General features: G+C 52.8%; 4 protein-coding genes across 10 annotated transcripts; 2 read left to right on the top strand and 2 right to left on the bottom strand.

Annotated features, from left to right (window-relative positions):
* Positions 1-1433: 1433 nt before the first annotated feature.
* PSME1 (proteasome activator subunit 1) lies at positions 1434-4268 on the top strand. 3 transcript variants are annotated; one of them, XM_055362310.2, is made up of 11 exons: positions 1434-1612; positions 2296-2328; positions 2454-2516; positions 2632-2742; positions 2831-2876; positions 3009-3106; positions 3358-3426; positions 3505-3572; positions 3651-3705; positions 3780-3866; positions 4042-4268. In XM_055362310.2, the coding sequence occupies exons 1-11, from the start codon at positions 1574-1576 to the stop codon at positions 4120-4122; spliced, it is 750 nt and encodes a 249-aa protein (XP_055218285.1). In that variant the 5' UTR covers positions 1434-1573; the 3' UTR covers positions 4123-4268. The 3 variants fall into 3 exon arrangements, with proteins under 3 accessions (XP_055218285.1, XP_055218287.1, XP_055218284.1); XM_055362312.2 differs by lacking the exon at positions 2454-2516 and having other exon boundaries at positions 1450-1612; XM_055362309.2 differs by lacking the exon at positions 4042-4268 and having other exon boundaries at positions 1450-1612; positions 3780-4005.
* Positions 4269-4270: 2 nt separating this feature from the next.
* Positions 4271-6978, bottom strand: EMC9 (ER membrane protein complex subunit 9). 4 transcript variants are annotated; one of them, XM_031001928.3, is made up of 6 exons: positions 6770-6978; positions 6439-6648; positions 6221-6297; positions 4848-4917; positions 4663-4757; positions 4271-4502 (listed from the first exon to the last, which is right to left on the bottom strand). In XM_031001928.3, the coding sequence occupies exons 2-6, from the start codon at positions 6634-6636 to the stop codon at positions 4316-4318; spliced, it is 627 nt and encodes a 208-aa protein (XP_030857788.1). In that variant the 5' UTR covers positions 6637-6648; positions 6770-6978; the 3' UTR covers positions 4271-4315. The 4 variants fall into 4 exon arrangements, with proteins under 4 accessions (XP_030857788.1, XP_055218288.1, XP_030857791.1 ...); XM_055362313.2 differs by having other exon boundaries at positions 6439-6978; XM_031001931.3 differs by lacking the exon at positions 6770-6978 and having other exon boundaries at positions 4848-5092; positions 6439-6462.
* A 1716-nt stretch (positions 6979-8694) lies between these two features.
* PSME2 (proteasome activator subunit 2) lies at positions 8695-12640 on the bottom strand. The gene is made up of 11 exons (XM_019009327.4): positions 11865-12640; positions 11538-11570; positions 11040-11102; positions 10709-10795; positions 10573-10603; positions 10388-10485; positions 9730-9798; positions 9522-9589; positions 9305-9359; positions 8915-9001; positions 8695-8819 (listed from the first exon to the last, which is right to left on the bottom strand). Exons 1-11 carry the CDS (start codon positions 11910-11912, stop codon positions 8739-8741), a joined length of 720 nt encoding a protein of 239 aa, XP_018864872.1. The 5' UTR covers positions 11913-12640; the 3' UTR covers positions 8695-8738.
* An 83-nt stretch (positions 12641-12723) lies between these two features.
* RNF31 (ring finger protein 31) lies at positions 12724-25990 on the top strand. 2 transcript variants are annotated; one of them, XM_019009312.4, is made up of 21 exons: positions 12724-13211; positions 13297-13443; positions 13579-13734; positions 13963-14022; positions 14122-14197; positions 14727-14904; positions 15382-15769; positions 15919-16209; positions 16619-16699; positions 16805-16990; positions 17106-17312; positions 20476-20649; positions 20733-20831; positions 20922-21011; positions 22636-22750; positions 22866-22984; positions 23244-23357; positions 23488-23545; positions 25195-25291; positions 25570-25738; positions 25851-25990. In XM_019009312.4, the coding sequence occupies exons 1-21, from the start codon at positions 13020-13022 to the stop codon at positions 25902-25904; spliced, it is 3051 nt and encodes a 1016-aa protein (XP_018864857.1). In that variant the 5' UTR covers positions 12724-13019; the 3' UTR covers positions 25905-25990. The 2 variants fall into 2 exon arrangements, with proteins under 2 accessions (XP_018864857.1, XP_004055031.1); XM_004054983.5 differs by having other exon boundaries at positions 16451-16699.
* The last annotated feature ends 49 nt before the right edge of the window (positions 25991-26039 follow it).

Below are 26039 nucleotides of genomic sequence, written 5' to 3'. Positions count from 1 at the left end.
ATTACATGAAATTCAAATTCCAGTGTCTATAAAATGTTATTGATCTCACCAAACTAATTCATTTACATATGGCAGCTTTCCTACTACAATGGCAGAGTTGAGTAGACAGACACTGTAAGGCCTATAAAGCCTAAAATATTTACTCTCTGGCCCTTTATAGAAAAAGTTGGCCAGACACGGTGGCTCATGCCTGCAATCCCAGCACTTTGGGAGGCTGAGGCGGGCGGATCACGAGGTCAGGAGATCGAGTCCATCCTGGCTAACATGGTGAAACCCCGTCTCTACTAAAAATACAAAAAATTAGCCGGGCGTGGTGGGACGCGCCTGTAGTCCCAGCTACTCGGGAGGCTGAGGCAGGAGAATCGCTTGAACCCTGGAGGTGGAGGTTGTAGTGAGCCTAGATGGTGCCACTGCACTCCACCCTGGGCGACAGAGCGAGACTCCGTCCCCCCCCCCCCCCCCCCACACACACGTTTGCCAAAACCTGGTTTAAATCAGTAAATTATCCTGAAAAAAAAAAAAAAACCTGGCTAATATCAGAGAGATAAATGCTATGAATGTACTAAAACAGGATGATTTGTAATAGATTTGGAGGGAGGTTCCTTATAGAGGATGATGAAAATAGTTCTCTCTGAAGAGGTGACATCTAAACTGAGAACCGAATGACAACACCCAGGGTAAGGGTGTTTTAGGCAAAGGGATTATTAGCAAGGGCAAAGGCCCTGAGGCAGAAATGAACATGACACATCTGAGAAACAAATAGCCCAAATATTTGCAAGTGTAATGAACGAAGGGGCAAGCAGTAGAAAGTGGACTTAAAGGGGAGACAGGTGCGACAGCCTTTTGGATTTCATTCAAAGGTCAACAGGCAGCTGAGAAAGGGTTTTAAGCCAGAGAGAGGCATGAACCTGCTGCTCCGTGAGAGTGGGTTATAGAATGGCATCTGCAGCCGTGGTCCAGGAGAGAGTTGGTCCGGGCTTGGATAGGGATGCTGCCAGCTCTGGTGCCGGTGTTGCTACAGGTGCGGAGGATGTCGGCAGAGCCAGAGGCCCACGCTAGCAAGGCTAGGAAAGACAGGCCAGGTCTTATTCCATCTCTAGGGAAAGACGGAAGAGCCCTAAGTAAAGCTTATCTGTCCCAGGCGGAGCAGGGGAAGAAGAGAGCAGGTGGGGAGCCAGTTGGGAGGCGGGAGGTGGAGGCCGGGGCGCGGAGAGACTGGCTCGGGCCTGGCGATGGGAGCGGCGGCGGCGGCGGGCGGCAGGTGGCGGGAGGCGGGGACCGGGCCAGCGGAGGTGGGGAGCCTGGAAGCTGGCCCTCGCGAGGCGGCGCGGGGAGGGTGGGTGAAGAGCGCCTGTGCGCGCTAGGGGGAGCCTCACCCGCCGCCCTCCTCTGCGGCACCGCCCCTTCCCTGGCAGGGCTGACCCCGCCTCCTCCAGCCGACCCCGCCTCCTCCAGCCCTCCCCGCCCCACTACCCAGGAAGGCCGAGCTGGGTGCGAGCGCCCTGCCGCTTTCGCTTTCCCTTCGCGGTGCCCACTCTGCTCCTTGTGCGGCGCTAGGCCCCCCGTCCCGGTCATGGCCATGCTCAGGGTCCAGCCCGAGGCCCAAGCCAAGGTGAGCGCCGCGGGGTCTAGAAAGGGCCCACTGGGGAGGCGTGGCTGGAGCGGCCGGGGGCATCCCCGACCCGCCCCCCAGGCTCCCACGCGAGTCGGGGGGAGTCGGCCGAGCTGGCGCGCCCGGAGCACCTGCGCCCCGGGGAGGGCGGCGACTGCTGCCTGCGGGGAGAGGCGAGGCGGCCGTGGTTCTGCGGGGTGAGGTGAAGCGGAGAGCTGGCGTGGAGGGGAACTCCGCTGGCCTGGGGCCGGGGCCACACACAGACTGGGTGCGGGACTGCCCCAGCTACCTTCTGGCCTTTCCCTCAGGGAGGGTTCCGGGGCCCACCCCATCCCTGTCCTACTTGCAGAGGGCTCTCAGCACCCCTCCTCACACCTGCCAGGCGACCCCAGAGATCTGTTCTCACGTGAACACTGGCCCTTCACCGCCAGGAATGTTCTCATCCCCCATATCCAGCCCCAGGGATACCCACTCCACTTTCCGTAGATCCAGGTCTGCAGAGATCCACCTTCTCCACCACCCCAACCCACCCTACAGGCATCCATCTCGCTTTCTTCAGGTCTGCCCTTAGAGGGATCCCCTCCACCCTTCCCCAGGTCAGGCCCTACATAACCCTAAGGGAACTGTCCTCAAATGAACTGGCCTTAAAGCCAAGTTTCTGAAGGGATGCGTGTGCCCCACAGGTGGATGTGTTTCGTGAAGACCTCTGTACCAAGGTAAGACATGCGCCATCAGCGTGGCCCCACCCCTGCCCAACTCCTACTGCTCAACCCTGCCTCACTACCTAGGACGGGCATTTGATGCTGACTCCCATCCTTCTCCACCCCCACCTCACACACAGACAGAGAACCTGCTCGGGAGCTATTTCCCCAAGAAGATTTCTGAGCTGGATGCATTTTTAAAGGTGCCGCGGCTGGGCAGGGAGCTAGGGAGTAAAGGCCAAGAGAAGAGTCTGGGGGCTGTGAGAGTGAGGTGAGAGGAACTCCCTCACCTCCAGCCCTCCTCCCACCCTACACCAGGAGCCAGCTCTCAATGAAGCCAACTTGAGCAATCTGAAGGCCCCGTTGGACATCCCAGTGCCTGATCCAGTGAAGGAGAAAGAGAAAGAGGAGCGGAAGAAACAGCAGGAGGCAAGCTGGGAAGACCTGGGAGAAGGGATCCAACCATGGGGGTAATCAACCTTAGTCCTGACTCTCATGAGCCCCTCTCTTTCTGCAGAAGGAAGACAAGGATGAAAAGAAGAAGGGGGAAGATGAAGACAAAGGTACTTGAAACCACAATGGTGGGAAGAGACTTGAGTCCCACTCACAGGAGCTCCTCCTGAGGATCTTTCCAGTCTCCCCTTCGCCCCTCACACAGGCTCAATCATGTGACTGACCCATTGCTCACTCTCTAGGTCCTCCCTGTGGCCCAGTGAACTGCAATGAAAAGATCGTGGTCCTTCTGCAGCGCTTGAAGCCTGAGATCAAGGATGTCATTGAGCAGCTCAACCTGGTAAGCCCTCCCACTTCAACTCTCAGGCTTCAAGTCAAACCATTGTCCTCTTGGTCCCTGCCATTTAGGGCCTGGCACTTGCCAGGTTTTAGCAAGAGAGGGCACAGCAAGTGAAACCAGAAGTCCAGGCCCTGGGGCTCAGGATAGACCTGGCACGCCTCCACCCAGTGTGGGGAGGGAAGCAAGGGAGAATATGAAACTGGGAATTGGGTAGAGGGCCGATGTGGCATTATGCCATTCCCTCTTCCCAGGTCACCACCTGGTTGCAGCTGCAGATACCTCGGATTGAGGATGGTAACAATTTTGGAGTGGCTGTCCAGGTGAGAGCGCTGCCCCACTTCCCTGCTCTTTTCTAGTCCATGCTTCCTTCCACTTTCCCCCTTGCTTTTTTTCCCTAGGAGAAGGTGTTTGAGCTGATGACCAGCCTCCACACCAAGCTAGAAGGCTTCCACACTCAAATCTCTAAGTGAGTGACCACCCATGTGCATGTTTTTGTTTTGGGAGACCTCCTTCTTCTACTCCATACACACTTCTCCTTCCACAGGTATTTCTCTGAGCGTGGTGATGCAGTGACTAAAGCAGCCAAGCAGCCCCATGTGGTAGGTGAGGCCCAGGTCAGGGTGCATGGGGGAAGGACACATGTAAGGTCAGGCCTGACCCGAGCTTCCCACAGGGTGATTATCGGCAGCTGGTGCACGAGCTGGATGAGGCAGAGTACCGGGACATCCGGCTGATGGTCATGGAGATCCGCAATGCTTATGTGAGGAGGCGAGGGCAGGGCAGGGGTGGGCAGAGGCAGCTTTCCCAGGCCACCCACTCCCTGACCCTGCAGGCTAGGGGTTAAGGGTGACAAAGCTCAGCTTCTCCACAAGGCTAGAAATGGGGCACAGAGCCACTGGAGGCCTCTGACTGACCTCTACTCCCTGGCCCTGTAGGCTGTGTTATATGACATCATCCTGAAGAACTTCGAGAAGCTCAAGAAGCCCAGGGGAGAAACAAAGGGAATGATCTATTGAGAGCCCTCTCTCCCATTCTGTGATGAGTACAGCAGAGACCTTCCTGCTTTTTACTGGGGACTCCAGATTTTCCCCAAACCTGCTTCTGTTGAGATTTTTCCCTCACCTTGCCTCTCAGGCACAATAAATATAGTTATACCACTGCCCATCAGCCCAAGTCTCTTTATTGGAACTGGGCCCTGCTGGCCCTGGCTCAGGCATTTCCATTTCCATTAGTGGGACCAACCCACTGGGTGATTTGAGTGTTGAGCCGCTGGTTGGTCCAGTCCTGCCGGATGTCATCAAGGTGGCAGTCAAAGTCCACAAGGTGCTGGTGGGCCCGATCTTCCAGTAGAGCTCCCACCATCTGCCGTGACTCTTCCCAGTCCCTCCACATCACTCTGAAATAGTAACCCCCATGGAGGTCAAACAGCAAGTAGTGGGTCCAGACACAGACTTAACAGACATTGGGTCTAGAGAAAGACCCTTGGGGCAGGGCCAAGGACAGAGGAGACCCAGGAGCCTTTGGCTTCTAAGAGGTAGAGGGAGTGGGGTACTCACAAGTTCTTATCCTTAGGGACCCAGCGGAGACCTTGGTTCTCCAGGACGATGACCGGGGGCACACGAGGCTGAGGCACCAGTTTCTGATTATCCAACTGAGTGGACAAAGATGGGCAAGTGAGAGTTTCAAGGGTCCCCCCACCCTACTTTCTTTTCACCTCCCCACCCAGAAACCCAAGCCTCACCATAATAAGTACTGCATCAGGGAAGAATTCTGCAATTCGCCCAGCAATTTTCAAGGCCAGGGGCCCAGGGCTGTGTAGAGGGAAGATCAGAGGAGTGAGGAGCCAACTGTGGGCAAAACCCATCCATTTGAGCTGGGCCTCCCAGGTCTCATAGGTGTGGGCGCAGCTGTGGCCTTTCCCTGTAGGTGGCCTGCGGGGATCGGGCCTGCTGGATGCTTGATGCACGACTGCTTGATGCTTCAGTGCTGTGGGAGACAGGTGCTCAGATATTGCTGGTGAGAGTGGAAACCAAAGGTGGTCTTTTTGGAAGGTAATTTGGCATAACCATCCAAATTGAAACTGTATACATACTATACATATGCCGACCCAGAAATTCTACTTATAAAGAATTTACGGTAATCATAGGACAGTGTCTGTAATAAAACACTGGAAACAACCTCAATGTTTAAAGTATTAAATAAATTACAGTACATTCATATTCAGACTATATAGCTGTTAGGGAAAGGTAGATCTTGGTGTGGAAATGGGATGATGTCAAGTATTTATTAAGTGAGGGAGAAACGCAGATTACAAAACAGTACCTCTAATTGCTTCATGTATATGATTTATATATTTATATATATATATATATATATAAAATTGTCTTTTCCTATATGTATATATATAAGGAAACTGCCTTATTTTTGAAGTTGCTGGTTGGGATTTCTCTGTTCTTTCAGCCCCTGGGGGACACCTCAGTTAAAGCAAGATCAGTCTGTTGGCCGAGAGTGGTGGCTCACGCCTGTAATCCCAGCACTTTGGGAGTCCGAGGCGCGTGGATCACCTGAGGTCAAGTTCTAGACCAGCCTGGCCAACATGGCGAAACCCCATCTCTACTAAAAATAAAAAATAATAATAAATTTAAAAAATAAAAAAAATTAGCCGGGGATGGTGGCGCTCATCTGTGATCCCAGCTACTCGGGAGGCTGAGGCAGAAGAATCGCTTGAATCTAGGAGGTGGAAGTTCCAGTGAGCTGAGATTGCGCCACTGCACTCCAGCCTGGGAGACAGAGGGAGACTCCGTCTCAAAAAAAAAAAAAAAAAAAAAAAAAAAATCAGTCTGTTGATACACAGTTGTCCTCCCCGCCCCAACGGCACTCCAGGGCAGGGCTCTGTCCTATTCATCTTTATATTCCCTCACTCCAGTACCCAGCATAGTGCCTGGTGTAAAGCCCCTGCTCCTAAGCGTTTGATGAAGGAAAGATAAAAGGAACGACCTTGGTTCATCTTGTGCGCCCCCGCCCCGCCCACTGCCCCACGCATCCTCGCCCTCTATTCCTCCAATCCCCAACCCGCCATAATCCTTTCCTTCTTCCTCTGGCTGCGCCACTCACCTCTGATCGTTCACAGCTGCATTGGCATGGTAGTAACCAGCCACCACCAGACCGGCCTGTGCTCCCCACACATCCACCTGTCGTAGGAAAGGGGCCATCAGTAATTAAATTGTGCCGCTGGCTTTGTGGATGCGCACTGCTGCCAAGGGACCGGGGATGAACTTGGGCTGGGGTGTTGGGTGGGTTCGCGGTGGGGGATGGGCATCCAACGGAGGCACCTGGTTGAGGGCGACCTCCAACATGACGGACAGGGCCAGGTGGCTGTGGAAGAGGGGCACACAGTCGGTGAGGCACAGGCATTCTCCAGACCGCGGCGCTGGCGCCAGAAACAGCCCGTTGACTGCGGCGTGTGGGTACCGGGCAGCATGCAGGCACATCTTCACGTAGGCCAGGGCCGAGATCTCCACTTCCCCCATGGCGAGCGAGGCCTGGACGGGAAGCAGCAAGCCGGATTAGTACCGGATTAGGCGAGCCGGTGCCTAGCTCGCGTCCGTGAAGCTCCCTCCAGCGCTTCGGCACGCTCTTTGACCCTTCCCCGTGCCCTCTCACTTCGGTTCGGCGACAACGCTAACTCGACTCGCAGGTAACCCGCCGGCTCCCGGCGCCCTGGGTCCGGGAGTCCGCCCCCGGCCCAGCCCAGGAGGAGGTCCCGATTGCATCCGAGCCCCGCCTTCCCGCGCCCCTAGCTGGCGGCCGCGACTCTGCGCCTGCCTGGGAGACAGACCAAGCTGCAGCTCCCTGCAGAACTGGCTCCTGGAGTCCCGCCCACGTGGTGCTCCTTGATAGGGCTAAAGGCTTTCAATTTGTCCAATCAGCGGCCGCGCCCCAACGTTGCCCCGCCTTTGTCTCCAGCAGACTGGAAAGAACCCACCATTGCGAAGCACAGAAAATTGCCCGCACTCTTATTGGCTAGGTTCCCCGACTTCCGCTCTCGGTTGGTGGTTGGCTTTGCCTGTTACCTGTGTTGCCCACTACCACCGGCTCCGCCGAGCCACGAGGATGGAGCGCTAGCCCGTAGCCGGGTGTCCCGGAGCGCTGCGGGCAAAGCAGACCGCTTTGCGCCTATTATGGGATGAGTGGCTCTGTACTCTAGATCGGCTCTGTCACTTACTAATGGGCCGTGTTGCCTTCGCGACTGCAGGTTTTCTTGCCCTTGGTTTATCTTTTGCCCATGTTCCTTTAAGGATTTAATGAGATATGTATGGGGGCAGGCTTCCAGCCTGTCTAGTGCTTCGCAGCACATTCTTATCTCATATTTTATGACAGGATAAGGCCCTGAATTAAAGAACAATCCCATGGAGTTTACAGCAAGATCACAGCAAAGGAACCCTTGTCTCTACCACCAGCCCAGGGCTGAATCTTGAAAAGCAGAGATAAAGACAGTGATTGGCTGAAGGGGGTATGGAGGAGGACAGTAAGAAAAACTTACAGATTCATCCTTCCCATAATGTCCTGCGATGTATTTCCTTCACCACAGTGCCTTGGAAGCATTTTTTCCCCTCCTAGCCCTTAAGAAGGAGTCCAGGCCCGGCGCGGTGGCTCACGCCTTGTAATCCCAGCACTTTGGGAGGCCGAGGTGGGTGGATCACCTGAGGTCAGGAGTTCGAGACCAGCCTGGCCAACATGGCGAAACCCCGTCTCTACTAAAAATACAAAAAAATTAGCCAGGTGTGGTGGCACATGCCTGTAATTCCAGCTACTCGGGAGGCTGAGGCAGGAGAATTGCTTGAACCCGGGAGACGGAGGTAGCAGTAAGCTGAGATCGTGCCATTGCACTCCAGCCTGGGCAACAGAGCAAGACTCCATCTCAAAAAAAAAAAAAAAAAAGGGTGGGGGGAGTCCAATCATTCATCCGTAGTTCTCCATAGTTCTCCCAGTGAAACCTTATTCTCCTTCTAGGCTTTTCCTGAACTGATGAGGATTCTTTCTTTCTTCATTCCTGATGTTGACCACAGAACTTTCTCCTTGTCTATCCAAAGCCTGATTATTCCCATAAGGGCTCTGTGCAAATGCCATCTCTTCCAATAATTCCTGAGACCTCTGGATGAAAATAATACTGTTACATTCCAAAATACAGGTTATCTGCATGGCTGCCATGGCATGTAACAATCCCCACCCTAGGCACTCAGGGTGCAGGACTTGGACTATAAACCCAATGGAGAAGATAGCCCTTCAACCTCTGTGACTTTTCTAAAGCTACTTTCCCCCCTTTTTGCCTTAGATGGAAACAGATAAGCAGGAGAAGAAAGAAGGTAAGTGAGATAAGAGGTGACTAGGGAAGGGGAGATGGCACATTGACTACTGGATGAGAAAGGGCTTGAATCCCCTCTTTCTCACAGTCAAGATTACAGTGGGCATCTAAGTCATCTTTGTCTTTGTGACACCCACCCCTTCCCACCACATTCATCTTCAGGCTGGACATAGGTGCCACTCAATAAATGCTTTTTGAATGAATGACACACGCCAGAAGGGAATCCACACAACATATAGATCATTTATTTTCCTTCTAGTCCTGGGTTCAGTACATAGATGGCTTTTCTTCACCCTTTGGGTTGACAATTTTCTCCAGGTTGCTGCTGATGATATGATAAAGCTCAGCCTGGGAGAAGGCCAGAGTGCAAGAGTCAGGTTCTTAGCCAATCCCCTGCCTGCCCCCACTCATCCACCTCCCCTAAAGCCTTACTCCACACTCACATAGAAGGCCCTCAGGTCCAGCACCATGGCCCTGAGCTCCCCATAGGCTGCCTCATCTCGCTCATGCACCAAGGCCCGGTAATCCATCTGCAATGTGGGAGGCAAAGCTGAGTCAGTCCCATGGGAGGCTGGGACATGAGTCTGGTTTCCTTTTATAGGAAATAGGTTAACTTGAGAATGAACCCCTTCTTAGCACCAAGAAATAGGATCCCAAAGGACTGAGCAGAGAAAAGGGTCAAGGTTGTTGAAGCCCAAACCAGTTTTTCTAGGCAATGCTTTTAGCTTAATATTCTCCACATTGGGAAAGTCACAAACAAGACAAGGAGGACTTCTTCCTCCACACCTCCTCGTCCCACCCCCAGCTAAAAGGCTGGTGGACTATCCACTCACTACATGAGTCTCCTTGGAGGCCTTGGCCACAGCATCCCCACGTTCTGAGAAGTACCTGCCAGAAGCAAGGGAATACCACAGGAATGAGTGTTCAGGGAGATGTACTCCCTCAGACCCTTCCCAAAGTCTCCCATCATCCTGATAGGGCTGCCCAGCTCTGGGGGTCCCAAAGAAATGCTCCTACTGCCCCCAATGCTGGTCCTCCAGCTGCCCTCACTTGGAAATGGTTGTCTGGAAAGCTTCCACTTTGGTCTTGACGGCATTCACCCTCTCCAGCACCTTCTCCTGTGGTAACACGGGAGGCAAAGACAACACTTCATGTCCTCCCCATTTCATACACTATCTTCCTCCTCCTCCTGGTTCATGTCTAGCTCACCCCCCGAGGCTCTCCCCACTCTAAGTATCTTCAGTTACCCTTTTCTTACCTGGATTGCTACCCCAAAATCATTTCCATCTTCAATCTTGGGGATCAGGTGTTGGATCCATGTAATCACCTGTGTTAAGAGGTATCATGTAAGAATCATTCAACAAACATACTGAGTTCGTCCTATTACTGTCACTTCCTAAAAAAAGTTATATTTAATTGGGTACTTATTACATACCAGGTACTGTGCCATGTATTTATTTCATGTAATCATCGCAGCAACCTTCAGAGATATGTATTTATTGTACCCATTTAACAGATGAAAAAACTGAGTCACAGAATGTCTAAGTGACTTACTTAAGGCTACCAGCTAGGTAACTGATAGAATCACGATTTGAACCTAAGCAGTCTCTCTCTAGGGTCCAATCTTTTAAAACAATTCACTCACTATATCATACCACCTCTACTATGAACCCAATACAGCAGTAGGTTCTGAGGTTACAGAGTGGATACTGCACAGTCTCTAATTTTGGGGGTACCGTTGTGATAAGAGAGGTCTAACAGAACGAGGAGAACAAAGGGGATCTAAGCCCAAGGCACAGAAGGAAGTTTTCTTTTTCAGGACTAGGTCTCTGTATGAAGGACTTGTATCTACGGAGGAGTCCAGGGCCTCACCTTGTGTGTCTTCTCTTTCTGCTTCCCCAATTTCCCAGGCTTACCAGAATGCATTTCTCTTTGAGAGTCCAGACTTCTGGCTTAACCAGGGCAAGCAGGGACAGGACTTTCTCATTCCCAGGGAGAAATCCACACTTAGGGACTGTGAGAAAGAGGGGATTCAGGCCCTTTCTCATCCAGTAGTCAGTGTGCCATCACCCCTTCCCTAGTCACCTCTTCTCTCTCTTACCTTCTTTCTTCTCCTGCTTATCTGTTTCCATCTAAGGCAAAAAGGGGGGAAAGTAGCTTTAGAAAAGTCACAGAGGTTGAAGGGCTATCTTCTCCATTGGGTTTATAGTCCAAGTCCTGCACCCTGAGTGCCTCACCTCATCATCCTTGGGTGGAGGGTCTGGGATGGGGATGTCCAGTGGGGCCCGGAGGGAAGTCAAGTCAGCCACATTGAGGGAGTCCTCCTGCACAGAGCTCACTGTCAAGGGCTGCCCAGCCTCTTCCCTTCATCCTAGGTCACAGCCTTCCCTCCATACATCCCACTTGCACTCTGCCTCCCAACCTAGGCTCATGCCTCACGCCATCCTAATGTTCCTAATCCACTATTTGAAACTATTCTCTGCATGCTGAATCCAGTTGTTAGCTAGAGAGGGTGGGCAAAGGGGACAGAGGACATAGGATGGGGCAGAAGGGGCCCACACTACTCACTTGCAAGAGCTGATTCAGGTATATGATTTTCTGTGGCAAGAATCTGTAGAGGAATTCCTCAGCCTGTGGGTTACATTGCAAGGGAGGGGAATCACAGAATATGCTCAATGAGATGTCTGACAAATGGAACTGGAAGGGCCTTTGGAAATCACTGGGTCCAAGACTTGCAAATGAGGAAACTGAAGACCTGAAAATGAAAGGACTTGCCCAAGCTGGTAAGTGGCAGAACCAAGGTTAGGACTGTGATATTCCTGCTTTGGAAGCCATGGTTTTTTTCCTCCACATCAAAAGACGGGAGAAGTGCCAGAAGTCAGGAGAGTCATAAGAAAGGTCAGATTAAAGGTAGCTATCAATAATTCCGGGGTTACTTTGGGTGAAGGCTTGGTAAGGGAAGTAGGGTTAAGTCTAGGGTGACTTGGGGGGGTCATTCTGAGAGGCTGTTATCCTCAAGTATTGGTCCAAGATTCTGGGTCAAATCGCTCAAATCCAGAGACTTACCTCCTGGAAAAGATTCTGCCTGAAGACCTCCACCTACACAGAGAGCAGTACCCGGATGTTGGTTAAGGGTCTGGGTTGTCAAAAGCTTCCACCCACAACAGGGTGCCCTCGAACTGTGGCTCAGGCCTTTCTCACCACAAACTAGTTTTCCCTGGAAGCTCCTGCTCACTGCAGTCAGAAGGCAGGAATCTGGGAATCCCCGAGAAGTGAAGGCACTAGCGAGATTGGGGGAGCTCTCTGGCACTGCTTTGGTCCCCTGAACCACCCAACTTGGCCTCCACCCAAGAGGGTTCTATGACCCCTTCCTGGCCTCCGATTCCCCATTACCTGTTTGCGGGCTTCCCCGCTCAGGCGCACCCCACACGGCTTGGCCATGCTGCTTCAGTCGCTAGATCTCTGGTCTCCCGGCTAGTCGCCCGGGCTTTCGCTTTCACTCCCCAGGTCCAGGCCCGCCCCCCTCAACCCCGCCCCCTTTCTTCTTTCCGCCCCCTGGCAGGCCGCAAGCAGTAGGTAGCCCCTCAGCCATTCCCAGCCAGTTGCCACTAGGAGAGGCGGTGCTGGCTGGGTCACAGCCCAGGGGCTGCCCGAGGGAGGGGCTAGGGTAAGTGGGACCGCGGAGACTGGAGCGGGGGCTGTCCCTCGGAGAGGGGCGGGGCTTATAGCTAGGGCCAACTGGAAGTCCAGGGTTGGGGTAAGAAAGGTGGGAGTATGGCAAAGGGGGTATTCAGTGGCGGGGCTCCCCCAAGAAGGCTCGACCGCAAGTAGCGGACGGAGAGAGATCAGAGCGAGTGGGAGGGGCAGCCAGAGGGAGCGCCTGGGGTGGAGAAGGACTAGCAGCTCTTAGAAGAGAGCGGGCAGGGGTTGGGTGAGGGTCTTCCCTCTGCCTTCAGGACAGACCGGAGATGGGGCGGGACTCGTTCGAGAGGGGTTAGGGCCGGCCAGAGTCGGTTCCCCTGCAGGGTGGGACTTCCTCGGTGAGGCCCGGAGCGTACCGGACTGGTCCAGCTAGAAAAAGAAAGGTTTTGAGCTGAATAGGATAACCCCGCGCCTGCAGCTATCCGGAAGGGGTGGAACCAGATTGGGGGAAGGCGGGGAAGAGCGCTTGACTGAGGGAAGATGCTGGGGCGCTCTGAGGGAGGAGCCAGGAGCCATTTGCCTTCTCATTGGTTGGGACCTGGCCCTCCCTCTTGGCCGCGCCCCCTGGTTTCCTGACACCTCTCCAACCTTAACCTTAAGCCCCGCCCGTTCCTCCGAAATTGGGTCGCAGTCCCACCCTCTCTCCTAGTACTTCCTGTTCTCGGCCAACCCTGGCGCTGGGCCGGGGGCTGGAGAGTGACCGTGGTCTGAGTGACCTGGGGCGGCTGCGTGGGCCGGGGTGGGCCTCAAAGCCGGGCACCAGACGGGAGGGGCGGCGCTCGGGCCGCGCGCTGCCCGCGCCGGGTCCTGGCGGGCGGAGAGGCTGGGGCTGACTCCTGCCTCAGGATGCCGGGGGAGAAAGAGGAGCGGGCCTTCCTGGTGGCCCGCGAGGAGCTGGCGAGCGCCCTGAGGAGGGATTCCGGGCAGGCGTTTTCCCTGGAGCAGCTCCGGCCGCTACTAGCCAGCTCTCTACCGCTAGCCGCCCGCTACCTGCAGCTGGACGCCGCACGCCTTGTCCGCTGCAACGCTCATGGGGAGGTGAGGCCCGGCCCCGCTTGGAAGGGGGACACCAGGGCCTGAGGCCCAGGCCACGCTCACACCTCTCTGCTCTCCTTGCTCCCAGCCCCGAAACTACCTCAACACCCTGTCCACGGCTCTGAACATCCTGGAGAAATATGGCCGCAACCTTCTCAGCCCTCAGCGGCCTCGGTACTGGCGCGGTGTCAAGTTTAATAACCCTGTCTTTCGCAGCACGGTGGATGCTGTGCAGGTGAATCCCCTGGCCTTATGGGAGAGGGGGCTGGGGTTTGGCTAGAAAAGGCCTGAGGTTGTGCTGAATGGGAAGGGGTCCAGCCCTACTAGGCAGGAAACCTCCTGGGTGGTGACTCGTTTGAATGTGTGGCAGGGGGGCCGAGATGTGCTGCGATTATATGGCTACACAGAGGAGCAACCAGATGGGTTGAGCTTCCCCGAAGGGCAGGAGGAGCCAGATGAGCACCAGGTTGCTACAGTCACACTGGAAGTACTGCTGCTTCGGACAGAGCTCAGCCTGCTATTGCAGGTGAGATGCTCCTCTAGTCTTGATGGACTTATGCACCAGGGCTGGGGAGCCCAGCCTAACTCAAGTAAGTTTGAGGACCCCCGTGCTGCTGAACTATGGGCATAGTTCAGCATTCTGGGAGCTCCGGGTGCTGATTTTCCTTCTGTGAATGTTAAGGGACCAGGGCTTAGAGGGAGGGCTTTGTTCTAGGGGTCTAGGTGGAAACCGTTTTTATCTGTATTATTGCAGAATACTCATCCAAGACAGCAGGCACTGGAGCAGCTGTTGGAAGACAAGGTTGAAGATGATGTAAGGAAGGCAGGAAAGGGGCTGGTGTACAAAGGAAACAGGAATTGTGAGACTCTGTGTCCCTAAACCCTTGTTCATTCCCTGCCCTTTCTTTTTCAGATGCTGCAGCTTTCAGAATTTGACCCCCTATTGAGAGAGATTGCTCCTGGCCCCCTCACCACACCCTCTGTCCCAGGTATTATTGGTCCTAAATTGGGGACCAAGTAGGAAGCTATATTGATGGAAATTTGGGATGCTCCTCTGTCTTCTTGGTTATCTTCCTTTGTGTTTGTTTGTTTTAAGACGGAGTTTTGCTCTTGTTGCCCAGGCTGGAGTGCAATGGTGCGATCTCCGCTCACCGCAACCTCCACCTCCCGGGTTCAAGCGATTCTCCTGCCTCAGCCTCCCGAGTAGCTGGGATTACAGGCATGCGCCACCGCGCTCGGCTAATTTTGTATTTTTGGTAGAGATGGGGTTTCTCCATGTTGGTCGGGCTGGTCTGGAACTCCCGACCTCAAGTGATCCACCCGCCTCAGCCTCCCAAAGTGCTAAGATTACCTGCGTGAGCCACCACGCCCGGCCTCTTTGTTTTTTAAAAGAGATTAAAATTGTTTCCTTGGGTCCAGATGTTTAAAAAGTAGTCTTGTGATTTGCCCCCATCCACAGCAGATTCAGATGTAACCTGGTCTTTTTTGGAAAGATGTTCCATCTCTCCTGCTCTCCAGGCTCCACTCCTGGTCCCTGCTTCCTCTGTGGTTCTGCCCCAGGCACACTGCACTGCCCATCCTGTAAACAGGCCCTGTGTCCAGCCTGTGACCACCTGTTCCATGGACACCCATCCCGTGCTCATCACCTCCGCCAGACCCTGCCTGGGGTCCTGCAGGGTACCCACCTGAGCCCCAGGTGAGAGGGCTTCTCTTCTGGGTGGGAGTGAAATTTAGAGAACTTAAGATCACTTGATTATGGACTACCTGCCAGTTTCTGTGCTAAAGACTGTTTAATAGAGGACAAGTAGCCAGTCAGAACCCTGAAGGAGATAATAGACATACACATCAAGCAGGTAGCAAATGCAGTAACCCAGGTTGTTATGGTAATAGGTGGTTTGCAACCTAGTCTGAAGGGTCAGCTGAATCAGGTGGCAATATTTTAAACACCTAGTGTAGGTCAGGCCGTGTGTTAGCAGTATCTACTAGGAAGAAGTGAGCTTTAAGCTGTCATTTAAATGTTGCATAGGCTATGGGTATAGGAGTATTCGAGACGGACAATGTGTGCAAAGGCCAGTGACATGTGTTGTTACCCAGGAAATGGGGAATGCTTAGAGGTGAGGGATCCAGGCACCAGGTGCCACTTCAGCAGGCCGTGTCTGCTTTTCCATTACAGTTTACCTGCCTCAGCCCAACCACGGCCCCAGTCGACCTCCCTGCTGGCCCTGGGAGACAGCTCTCTTTCTTCCCCTAATCCTGCAAGTGCTCGTTTGCCTTGGCACTGTGCTGCCTGTGCCATGCTAAATGAGCCTTGGGCAGTGCTCTGTGTGGCCTGTGATCGGCCCCGAGGCTGTAAGGGGTTGGGGTTGGGAACTGAGGGTCCCCAAGGAACTGGAGGCCTAGAACCTGATCTTGCACGGGGTCGGTGGGCCTGCCAGAGCTGTACCTTTGAGAATGAGGCAGCTGCTGTGCTCTGTTCCATATGTGAGCGACCTCGGCTGGCCCAGCCTCCCAGCTTGGTGGTGGATTCCCGAGATGCTGGCATTTGCCTGCAACCCCTTCAGGTAACTGGCCTTCCCAGTTCTTTATCGTGTGTTACCTCAGGCATTCTCTTCCCTATCCCATGTTTTCCTTCAGTTCCTCCCAACTCCCTGTATTTCTGTTGTGAACTTCAGCCAGCCAGTCAAAGGGATAATTCTCTCTGCCTTCCCAGCAGGGGGATGCTTTGCTGGCCTCTGCCCAGAGTCAAGTCTGGTACTGTATTCACTGTACCTTCTGCAACTCGAGCCCTGGCTGGGTGTGTGTTATGTGCAACCGGACTAGTAGCCCCATTCCAGTACAACATGCCCCCCGGCCCTATGCCAGCTCTTTGGAAAAGGGACCCCCCAAGCCTGGGCCCCCACGACGCCTTAGTGCCCCCCTGCCCAGTTCCTGTGGAGATCCTGAGAAGCAGCGCCAAGACAAGATGCGGGAGGAAGGCCTCCAGCTAGTGAGCATGATCCAGGTAAGGACTGGGCCTGAGATGAGGTAGGGCTGAGCTGGTCTGGGAAAGGAGATGCTGCAGGTGGTTAATAGTTTCTATGAATCTTGTTATTGTTAGCAGCAGCTGCCTGTTACTGAGGCAGTTACCATGCTGTACACTGATGACATGATCCATATGTCTGAGCTGAGCCACTGTCACCATCTTAGTTCAGGCTGAGGGTGGGTGAAGGGTGCCCCTCCTGATGGGCGGGACTGTGCCTTAGGAAGGGGAAGCCGCAGGTGCCTGTCCAGAGGAGATCTTCTCAGCTCTGCAGTACTCGGGCACTGAGGTGCCTCTGCAGTGGTTGCGCTCAGAACTGCCCTACGTGCTGGAGATGGTGGCAGAGCTGGCTGGACAGCAGGACCCTGGGCTGGGTGCCTTTTCCTGTCAGGAGGCCCGGAGAGCCTGGCTGGATCGTCATGGCAACCTTGATGAAGCTGTGGAGGAGTGTGTGAGGACCAGGCGAAGGAAGGTATCAGCTGTGCTGGATATGGGATAGGGTCGAGAGTCTGCATCTCTCACACTCTCCCTTGCTTGCTTTCCCACTTCATTCCCCCTCGCCACTCCCATCTTGCAGGTGCAGGAGCTCCAGTCTCTAGGCTTTGGGCCTGAGGAGGGGTCTCTCCAGGCATTGTTCCAGCACGGAGGTGATGTGTCACGGGCCCTGACTGAGCTACAGCGCCAACGCCTAGAGCCCTTCCGCCAGCGCCTCTGGGACAGTGGCCCTGAGCCCACCCCTTCCTGGGATGGGCCGGACAAGCAGGTGCTGGGAGGAGGCAAGAAGCCCAAGGGTCCACCTAGAGGAGCAAGAGGGAGCTGAGGGGAAGGGTCCCTGGAGTCTGACAGCACTTCCCCCCTCCACCTGAATCATATTGCAGAGCCTGGTCAGGCGGCTTTTGGCAGTCTACGCACTCCCCAGCTGGGGCCGGGCAGAGCTGGCACTGTCACTGCTGCAGGAGACACCCAGGAACTATGAGTTGGGGGATGTGGTAGAAGCTGTGAGGCACAGCCAGGACCGGGCCTTCCTGCGCCGCTTGCTTGCCCAGGAGTGTGCCGTGTGTGGCTGGGCCCTGCCCCACAACCGGGTAAGTCCCTCCCCACGATACCTGGTCCAAGAATTACTCTATTCTTTTGGACTCCCATCCTACCCCAGTCTCCATCTCTGATCCTGTCTTCTGCTCTTCAGTTGCCCATATACCCCTGAAGGCTCCTGGGAGGGGGAGGTCAGGAACAGGCTTATCTTCTCCCTTTTAAAACAATGTTCTATTATGGAAATTTTCAAACATGCAATAGTAGAAAAATTGTACTACACTGTATAACAAATTCTCATACCCCCCTGCAACCCCTCCACTTCCAGTGTATTTGTCATCAAGCTTCAGCAATTGTCAACAAACATGATCAGTCTTTATTTCACATATATACACAGATGGCTATTATGATATCAAATATCAGGCATAATATAGTTTATAAATGTTTCCGTATATATCTCTAAAACGTAAAACTTTATTTATTTATTTACTTATTTATTTTTTTTAGATGGAATTTCACCTTTGCCCCCAGGCTGGAGTGCAATGGCGTGATCTCGGCTCACTGTAACCTCTGCCTCCTCCAAGCAATTCTCCTGCCTCAGCCTCCTGAGTAGCTGGGATTACAGGCACCCGCCACCACACTCGGCTAATTTTTGTATTTTTAGTAGAGACAGTGTTTCGCCATATTGGCCAGGCTGGTCTCGAACTCTTGACCTCTACAATTATTTTAAATACAGAGTAAAACCAAAATAAAACACATACAGAGCCAGTCTAACTACTCTGACCTAGAGTACGTCGAGTCTCAGGAACTAAGAAGGGCTTATTCCTATAAACTGGATATTTGCTGATATTAAAGAATTACCAGGCTGGGCGCGGTGGCTCACGCCTCTAATGCCAGCACTTTGGGAGGCCAAGGCAGGCCGATCATGAGGTCAAGAGATCGAGACCATCCTGGCTGACACGGTGAAACCCCATCTCTACTAAAAATGTAAAAAATTAGCTGGGTGTGGGGCAGGCGCCTGTAGTCCCAGCTACTCAGGAGGCTGAGGCAGGAGAATGGCGTGAACCCGGGAGGCGGAGCTTGCAGTGAGCGGAGATTGCGCCACTGCACTCCAGCCTGGGCAACAGCGCAAGACTCCGTCTTAAAAAAAAAAAAAAAAGAATTACTGTTCATTTTTGTGTGTGTGTGTGACAGTGCTACTGTGGCTATGTTTTCAAAAAGAATTTTGCTGGGCATGATGCCTCATGCCTGTAGTCCTAGAGCTTTGGGAGGCTGAGGTGGGAGAATACCTTGAAGCCAGGAATTAGAGACCAGCATGGGCAACAAAACAAGACTCCCATCTCTAAAAAAATAAATAAAGGTCCGGGCATGGTGGCTCACGCCTGTCATCCCTGCACTTTGGGAGGCCAACGTGGGTGGATCATGAGGTCAAGAGATTGAGACCATCCTGGTCAACGTGGTGAAACCCCGTCTCTACTAAAAATACAAAAATTAGCCAGGTGTGGTGGCGTGCGCCTGTAATCCCAGCTACTCGAGAGGCTAAGGCAGGAGAATCGCTTGAACCTGGGAGGTGGAGGTTGCAGTGAGCCAAGATCGTGCCACTGCACTCCAGCCTGGGCGACAGAATGAGATTCCGTCTCAAAAAAAAAATTAATTAAAAAAAATAATAAAATACATAAATAAAGTTGGCCAGGTGCAGTGGCTCATACCTGTAATCCTAGCACTTTGGGAGGCTGAGGTGGGTGGATCACCTGAGGTCAGGAGTTCGAGACCAGCCTGACCAACATGGTGAAACCCTGTCTCTACAAAAAATACAAAAATTAGCCAGGTGTGGTAGTGGGTGCCTGTAATCCCAGCTACTTGGGAGGCTAAGGCAGGAAAATCTCTTGAACCTGGGAGACAGAGGTTGCAGTGAGCCAGGATTGCGCCACGGCACTCCAGTCTGAGCGACAGAGTGAGACTCTGTCTCAAAATAAATTAAATAAATAAATAATTGTAGGATCTACAGGAAGTTTCAAAAATAGTGCATAGAGTCCTGTGTATTTTTCACTAACCTTCACTCAGCGATGACATTTTTTTGAGACGGAGTCTCGCTCTGTTGCCCTGGCTGGAGCGCAGTCACGCAATCATGGCTCACTGCAACCTCTGCCTCCCCGTTCAAGCGATTCTCCTGTCCCAGCCTCCCGAGTAGCTGTGATTACAGGCATCTGCAATCATGCCCGGCTAATTTTTTTTTTTTAGACAGAGTTTTGCTCTTGTTGCCCAGCCTGGAGTGCAATGGTGTGATCTCGGCTCACTGCAGCCTCCGCCTCCCGGGTTCAAGTGATTCTCCTGCCTCAGCCTCCCGAGTAGCTGGGATTACAGGCATGCGCCACCACACTTGGCTAATTTTGTATTTTTAGTAGAGACGGGTCAGGCTGGTCTGGAACTCCAGACCTCAGGTGATCCGCCTGCCTCAGCCTCCCAAAGTGCTGGGATTACAGGCATGAGCCATGGTGCCTGGCCTAATTTTTGTATTTTTAGTAGAGACAAGGTTTCACAATGTTGGCCAGGCTGGTCTCGAACTCCTAGCCTCAAGTGATGCGCCCGCCTTGGCTTCCCAAAGTACTGGGATTACAGGTGTGAGCCAGCGTGCCCGGCCCCCAGTGGTGACTTCTTATATAATTATAGTACAATATCAAGACCAAGAAATAAGACATTGCTCCAATGTTAGCTATACTACAGGTCTTGTTCATTTTTCTCATGGATATGCCGCTGTGTGTATGTGTGGTTCTATGCAATTCTGTCCCACGTATAGATACATATAACCACCACCATAATCAAGATACAGATTGTTTCATCACCACAAAGGAACTCTCTCATGTACCTCTTTAGTTATACCCTTCTGCCCCCACTTCTAGTCACCTGGCAACCATGAATCTGTTCTCCACCTCTATAGTTTTGTCATTTCAAGCATGTTATTTGTATATTTAATGGAATATGAATGTTTTTATAGGCACTTTTGCCTTTACCTTAGGTGTCACCATTGTCTATTTTCCTCCACCCGACTGTCTTCAGATGTTTAGGTTGCCTGCCTGGCCCCTGCTGGCACTTGAGGCTGTTAACCCTGCCCAGTTGTTAATTAGACCCTGATTTCTTAGTGGACACCTGGCCACTGCCTCTTCCCTAGCCTGGCAGCTGTGGCTTCTGACCCCTCCCTTCCAACCCCTCACCCTCCAGATGCAGTCCCTGACTTCCTGTGAGTGCACCATCTGTCCTGACTGCTTCCGCCAGCACTTCACCATCGCCTTGAAGGAGAAGCACATCACAGACATGGTGTGCCCTGCCTGTGGCCGCCCCGACCTCACCGATGACACACAGTTGCTCAGCTACTTCTCTACCCTTGACATCCAGGTACTGCAGCCCCTCTAGGACTCAGGTACCCTGAGCTTTGAACAGGAACCCTCCCACCCACCACCTCTGCATCCTGTCCCCAGCTTCGAGAGAGCCTAGAGCCAGATGCCTATGCATTGTTCCATAAGAAGCTGACCGAGGGTGTGCTGATGCGGGACCCCAAGTTCTTGTGGTGTGCCCAGGTAAGTGGCCTGCCCAGGGGAGCTACTGTGGAGGGGCAGGGGATGGTTCCAGGTCAGGCCTTTGATAACTTTATGCTCTTGCACTTCCAGTGCTCCTTTGGCTTCATATATGAGCGTGAGCAGCTGGAGGCAACTTGTCCCCAGTGTCACCAGACCTTCTGTGTGCGCTGCAAGCGCCAGGTGAGGCACATTGATCCTTTCAGAAATACTTGCTGAGCTACTGCCAGGTACTGTGTTAGACTCAGGGGAGTTTGTGTACTGGAGAGCAAAACAGACATGAGCTCTGAGGTCAAAAGAGCTTACAGACTAGTCAGAAAGACTAGGCACAAGGAGAAAGGGAAGCAGAGGGAGGGAGGAAATCGGGAGGGAAAGGAAAGGGGAGGAGGAAGGAAGGAAAGAAAGTAAGCCAGAGGAACTAATTATACATAGGCGTAAATTCTATGAAGAAAACAAACAGGAACCTGAGATCAGGGTAACAGAGCGGACCTACTTAGGGTAGAGAGGTCAGACAAGTCTTCTCTAAAATGGTTTAAGCTCAGGCCTAAACATTAAAAAGAAGCCAGCTATGCAAAGAGCATTTGGGAGAGAAAGAACAACACATGGAAAGGCCAGAGTCAGAAAAAAGTGTTGTATGGCTGGAGCCTGGAAAGCAAGGTGGGAATGGCAGGTGGTCAGAGAGAAGCCAGCTGCCAGGTCTGTAGAGCCCTGGAGGCCACGTGAAGCAGGCGTCCGTCTGCCTTCATTCTGAGATAAAGCAAGGGTGATACTATCTCATTTATCTTTCGTTTATTTATTTATTTATTTATTTATTTATTTATTTATTTATTTTTAGAGACAAGAACTCACTCTCACCCAGGGTGGGGTCCACTGGTGCAGTCACAGCTCACTGCAGCCTCCAACTCCTGGTCTCAAGTGATCCCTCGCCTCAGCCTTCCAAAGTACTGGGATTACAGGCATGAGCCACTATGCCCAGCCACATTTATCTTTTAAGAAGTGTAATATTTGGCTAGGCATGGTGGCTTCCGCCTGTAATCCCAGCACTTTGGGAGGCCATGGTGGGTGGATCACTTGAGGTTGGGAGTTCAAGACCAGCCTCCCAATATGGTGAAACCCCGTCTCTACTAAAAATACAAAAATTAGCCGGGTGTGGTGGCATGTGCCTGTAATCCCAACTACTCTGGAAGCTGAGGCAGGAGAATCGCTTGAACCCAGGAGGTGGAGGCTGCAGTGAGCCAAGATCACGCCATTGCACTCCAGCCTGGGTGACAGAGCGAGACTCCGTCTCAAAAAAAAAAAAAAAGAAGTGTAATATTTGATACGAAAAAAATTTCATCTGCATCATGTCTGAAATAAAGTGAACACCTGAGACTACCACAGAACCAAAACACCACCAATACTGTGGAAGCTACCTGACTTACAGTTTTGAAGGACTTTTGACAGCCATGGGGAGAATTGACCCTAGGGGAGCAGGAATGGGAAACAGAGAGACTAGTAACCGAGGCAAGCAATTGAGGCATGGTCTGATGGTGGCCTGGAGTAAAGTGGTAGCAGTAGGGATGAAGGAAAAGGGGATATGGTTGAGATGGTCTGTGGGGTGGAAACAAGGCAAAAGGAGTGTGAGGTGGTAGGAGAAAATGAAAGGACCAAGGATGGCCTCTCATTTTGAGATCTGAGCAAATGGTAGGTGGCAGTGACATAAACCAAGCTGGGGAACCACTGGATGTGAGTGGAGGGGCCAGCAAGAAAGGCCAGGGGATGGGATAGAGCTCCCACGTAGGGAAAGCTCCTACTTTCCCTCTGGCAGTGGGAGGAGCAGCACCGAGGTCGGAGCTGTGAGGACTTCCAGAACTGGAAACGCATGAACGACCCAGAATACCAGGCCCAAGGCCTAGCAATGTATCTTCAGGAAAACGGCATTGGTAAGGCCTCCCTACTTGGCCTGTTTGCTCAGAAGCCTGTCATTGCCAGCAGCTCTCTTCCTGAGGGCCTTGAGTTGCAGCGGCAGCTCCAGCCCTGACCTCTTGTCCTTTGCAGACTGCCCCAAATGCAAGTTCTCGTACGCCCTGGCCCGAGGAGGCTGCATGCACTTTCACTGTACCCAGTGCCGCCACCAGTTCTGCAGCGGCTGCTACAATGCCTTTTACGCCAAGAATGTGAGCCCAGAGAGTTGGGGAAAGGATGGAAGGGTGGGGGGTGCCATTGGCTTTGAGAGTCAGAGGCTATTAAGGAGTGGCCCCGGGGAAGAGAAGAGGTCAACGGGATGTAAAGCACAACTCTCTATCCCCTTACCCTTTGCTTGCTCCTCCAATGTCTCCATCTCCCCTCACCCTTACACCCCTCACGCAGGGGTTCCTGAGAGGCCAGGACCCCAACAGTCTCCAACTTCCTCTCTCCCATCTGGGTTTCTGCCAGAAATGTCCAGAGCCTAACTGCAGGGTGAAAAAGTCCCTGCACGGCCACCACCCTCGAGACTGCCTCTTCTACCTGCGGGACTGGACTGCTCTCCGGCTTCAGAAGCTGCTACAGGTCAGAGGTGGCCAGGAGAGAAGGGAACAGGGCCCAGGGTGGGCAAGAATGGAAAAGGCTCCGTGCTAGGAAATGCAACAGGGACTTGGCATCAAGGGGAATGTAACACCCATCTGTCTCTCCTCCTCAGGACAATAACGTCATGTTTAATACAGAGCCTCCAGCTGGGGCCCGGGCAGTCCCTGGAGGTGAGTGTTAGGACAAGCCTTTGAGAAGAGGAGATGGTGTGCTGGGCTCCCACCGTGTGATGGGTAAAGGGGAGGCTTGGGTCTGGGGTCACTTGTTGCATGCCCTTTGGCAAGTTAATTGAGACCCAAGGCCTTGTTTCTTCCGCTGTAAAATGGAGGTAGTATCCACCTTGCAGCTAAGCCATTTTACATAAGACATCTTTAAAGAACCTGGTACCCAAGAAGGCATTAATACTAATTTTCTTCTCCCATTCCCAAATGATCATAATTAATTAATTAATTCAATGAGTGTTTAATGAGAAGTGCTAGTTGCAGGGCACTGTTTTAGGTTCCATGAGGGCAACAGAAAGGTGTTACATATGGTTCTAACCTCTGTCACTTCTTACAGTGTAGACAGAGGTAAGTCTACAGTCCATACCACCCTGAATGTGACTGATCTTTTCTGATCTTGGAGGCTAAGCAGGTTCGGGCCTGGTTAGTACTTGGATGAGAGATTGGCTGGGAATTCCAGGTGCTATAGGTTTTAAATTTATTTTTTAAAAAATAGAGGTGGCCGGCCGGGCGCATTGGCTCATGCCTGTAATCCCAGCACTTTGGGAAGCCGAGGCAGGTGAATCACGAAGTCAGATCGAGACCATCCTGGCTAACACAGTGAAACCCCATCTCTACTAAAAATACAAAAAATTAGCCGGGCGTGGTGGCGGGCGCCTGTAGTCCCAGCTACTCGGGAGGCTGAGGCAGGAGAATGGCATGAACCCGGGAGGCAGAGCTTGCAGTGAGCAGAGATCGCGCCACCGCACTCCAGCCTGGGCAACAGAGCAAGACTCCGTCTCAAAAAAAAAAAAAAAAAATGTGGCTGGGCGCGGTGGCTCATGCCTGTAATCTCAGCGCTTTGGGAGGCCGAGGCAGGTGGATCACCTGAGGTCAGGAGTCCGTGACCAACCTGGCCAACAAGGTGAAACCCTGTCTCTACTAAAAATACAAAAAAATTAGCAAGGTGTGGTGGCAGGCACCTGTAATCCCACCTACTCGGGTGGCTGAGGCAGGAGAATCACTTGAACCCGGGAGGTGGAGATTGCAGTGAGCCAAGATTGTGCCATTGCACTCCAGTCCAGCCTGGGCAACAAGAGTGAAACTCCATCTCAAAAAAAAAAAAAAAACCAGAGGTAGCCAATAGCCAGGAGTGGTGGTGGCTCACACCCATAATCCCAGCACTTTGGGAGGCTAAGGCAAGAGGATTACTTGAGCCCAGGAGTTTGAGACCAGCCCAAACAACATAGTGAGACCCTGTCTCTATTTAAAAAAAAAAATAAAAAAAAGAGGTAAGATCTTCCCAGAATAAGTTAACTAGTCAAGAGATAAATAACAACCAAAAAAAAAAAAAAAAAAAAAAGCTATCTCAAGAGGGTATGTGTTTATGAGCCAAAAGCCAGCTTGGATAAAAGTAGGGACAAGGTCCCTGCCTCTGTATCAGATGGTCTGCCATTGATGGCACCTCTGAGTACCGACCAGCACCACTGGGAAAGCAGGAGTTGCTGTGCTCGGTCCCTTCCTTGGAGGCTGCCTTCCCTGCCTTGTGGATATCCCAGTTCTGGAGCTTTGTGGTCATTGGCCTCCCAACAGAGGCTCCCTTCTTCCCTCACCTTTAGGCGGCTGCCGAGTGATGGAGCAGAAGGAGGTTCCCAATGGGCTCAGGGACGAAGCTTGTGGCAAGGAAACTCCAGCTGGCTATGCTGGCCTGTGCCAGTGAGTGCCAGCAGGACATGGGCATGGTGTTGGGCAGTGGGTAGAAGTGGTGAGGGCATGCCCAGGCAGTAAAATGGGTCCTTGGGAGCAGTAGGTCTTGCAGTGGGTGGGAGGGAGGAGGCTTTCTGGGCAAGGGCATGGGTAGATAGTAGCAGGCAGTGTGGGCACAGGTGGGTTGTTAATCTTGTTCGTCCAGGTGTCTCAGAGTCCAGCTATGTTAGACACACTCAGTTAATATTAGCCAACAGAACAGATATTCTGCTCCCTTTTCTCCCCAGGGCACACTACAAAGAGTATCTTGTGAGCCTCATCAATGCCCACTCGCTGGACCCAGCCACCTTGTATGAGGTGGAAGAGCTGGAGACGGCCACTGAGCGCTACCTGCACGTACGCCCCCAGCCTTTGGCTGGAGAGGATCCCCCTGCTTACCAGGCCCGCTTGTTACAGGTATAGCCTCCACCCAGCCTCACCTCTTAACCCACCCTACAGAAGTCACCTGGTGCTGACTGTGTCTGAGCTCCAGGCTTCCAATATCATTACCTTCTCTCTCCTTCTGCAGAAGCTGACAGAAGAGGTACCCTTGGGACAGAGTATCCCCCGCAGGCGGAAGTAGCTGAGGGCAAGGGTCCCGATGAGGGTCCCATGGCCTGCTCCCTCAGGAACAGCTCCAGCACCAATAAAGAGGCATCTTACCACCCAGGCTTCTTGGTGGTCCTTCTTCCTGGTGCCACCATCTAGGGGCACCAGG

This window comes from Gorilla gorilla, chromosome 15 (genome assembly GCF_029281585.2).
Source record: "Gorilla gorilla gorilla isolate KB3781 chromosome 15, NHGRI_mGorGor1-v2.1_pri, whole genome shotgun sequence".
NCBI lineage: Eukaryota > Metazoa > Chordata > Mammalia > Primates > Hominidae > Gorilla > Gorilla gorilla.
The sequence above is the reverse complement of the archived record's forward strand: the minus strand, read 5'-3'. Positions and strand labels throughout refer to the sequence as shown.

Coding starts and splice junctions, on each gene's coding strand:
- PSME1 (XM_055362309.2), top strand. CDS start 1,574: ATGGCCATGCTCAGGGTCCAGCCCGAGGCCCAAGCCAAG. Junction 1,613..2,295: donor AGCCCGAGGCCCAAGCCAAG/GTGAGCGCCGCG, acceptor TGTGCCCCACAG/GTGGATGTGTTTCGTGAAGA. Junction 2,517..2,631: donor AGCTGGATGCATTTTTAAAG/GTGCCGCGGCTG, acceptor ACCCTACACCAG/GAGCCAGCTCTCAATGAAGC.
- EMC9 (XM_055362313.2), bottom strand. CDS start 6,636: ATGGGGGAAGTGGAGATCTCGGCCCTGGCCTACGTGAAGATGTGCCTG. Junction 4,758..4,847: donor CTGATGCAGTACTTATTATG/GTGAGGCTTGGG, acceptor TTGTCCACTCAG/TTGGATAATCAGAAACTGGT. Junction 4,503..4,662: donor GTCCCTAAGGATAAGAACTT/GTGAGTACCCCA, acceptor TTACTATTTCAG/AGTGATGTGGAGGGACTGGG.
- PSME2 (XM_019009327.4), bottom strand. CDS start 11,912: ATGGCCAAGCCGTGTGGGGTGCGCCTGAGCGGGGAAGCCCGCAAACAG. Junction 11,103..11,537: donor GGCAGAATCTTTTCCAGGAG/GTAAGTCTCTGG, acceptor TGTAACCCACAG/GCTGAGGAATTCCTCTACAG. Junction 8,820..8,914: donor TGGACCTGAGGGCCTTCTAT/GTGAGTGTGGAG, acceptor GCCTTCTCCCAG/GCTGAGCTTTATCATATCAT.
- RNF31 (XM_004054983.5), top strand. CDS start 13,020: ATGCCGGGGGAGAAAGAGGAGCGGGCCTTCCTGGTGGCCCGCGAGGAG. Junction 13,444..13,578: donor GCACGGTGGATGCTGTGCAG/GTGAATCCCCTG, acceptor AATGTGTGGCAG/GGGGGCCGAGATGTGCTGCG. Junction 20,650..20,732: donor TCTCTACCCTTGACATCCAG/GTACTGCAGCCC, acceptor TCCTGTCCCCAG/CTTCGAGAGAGCCTAGAGCC.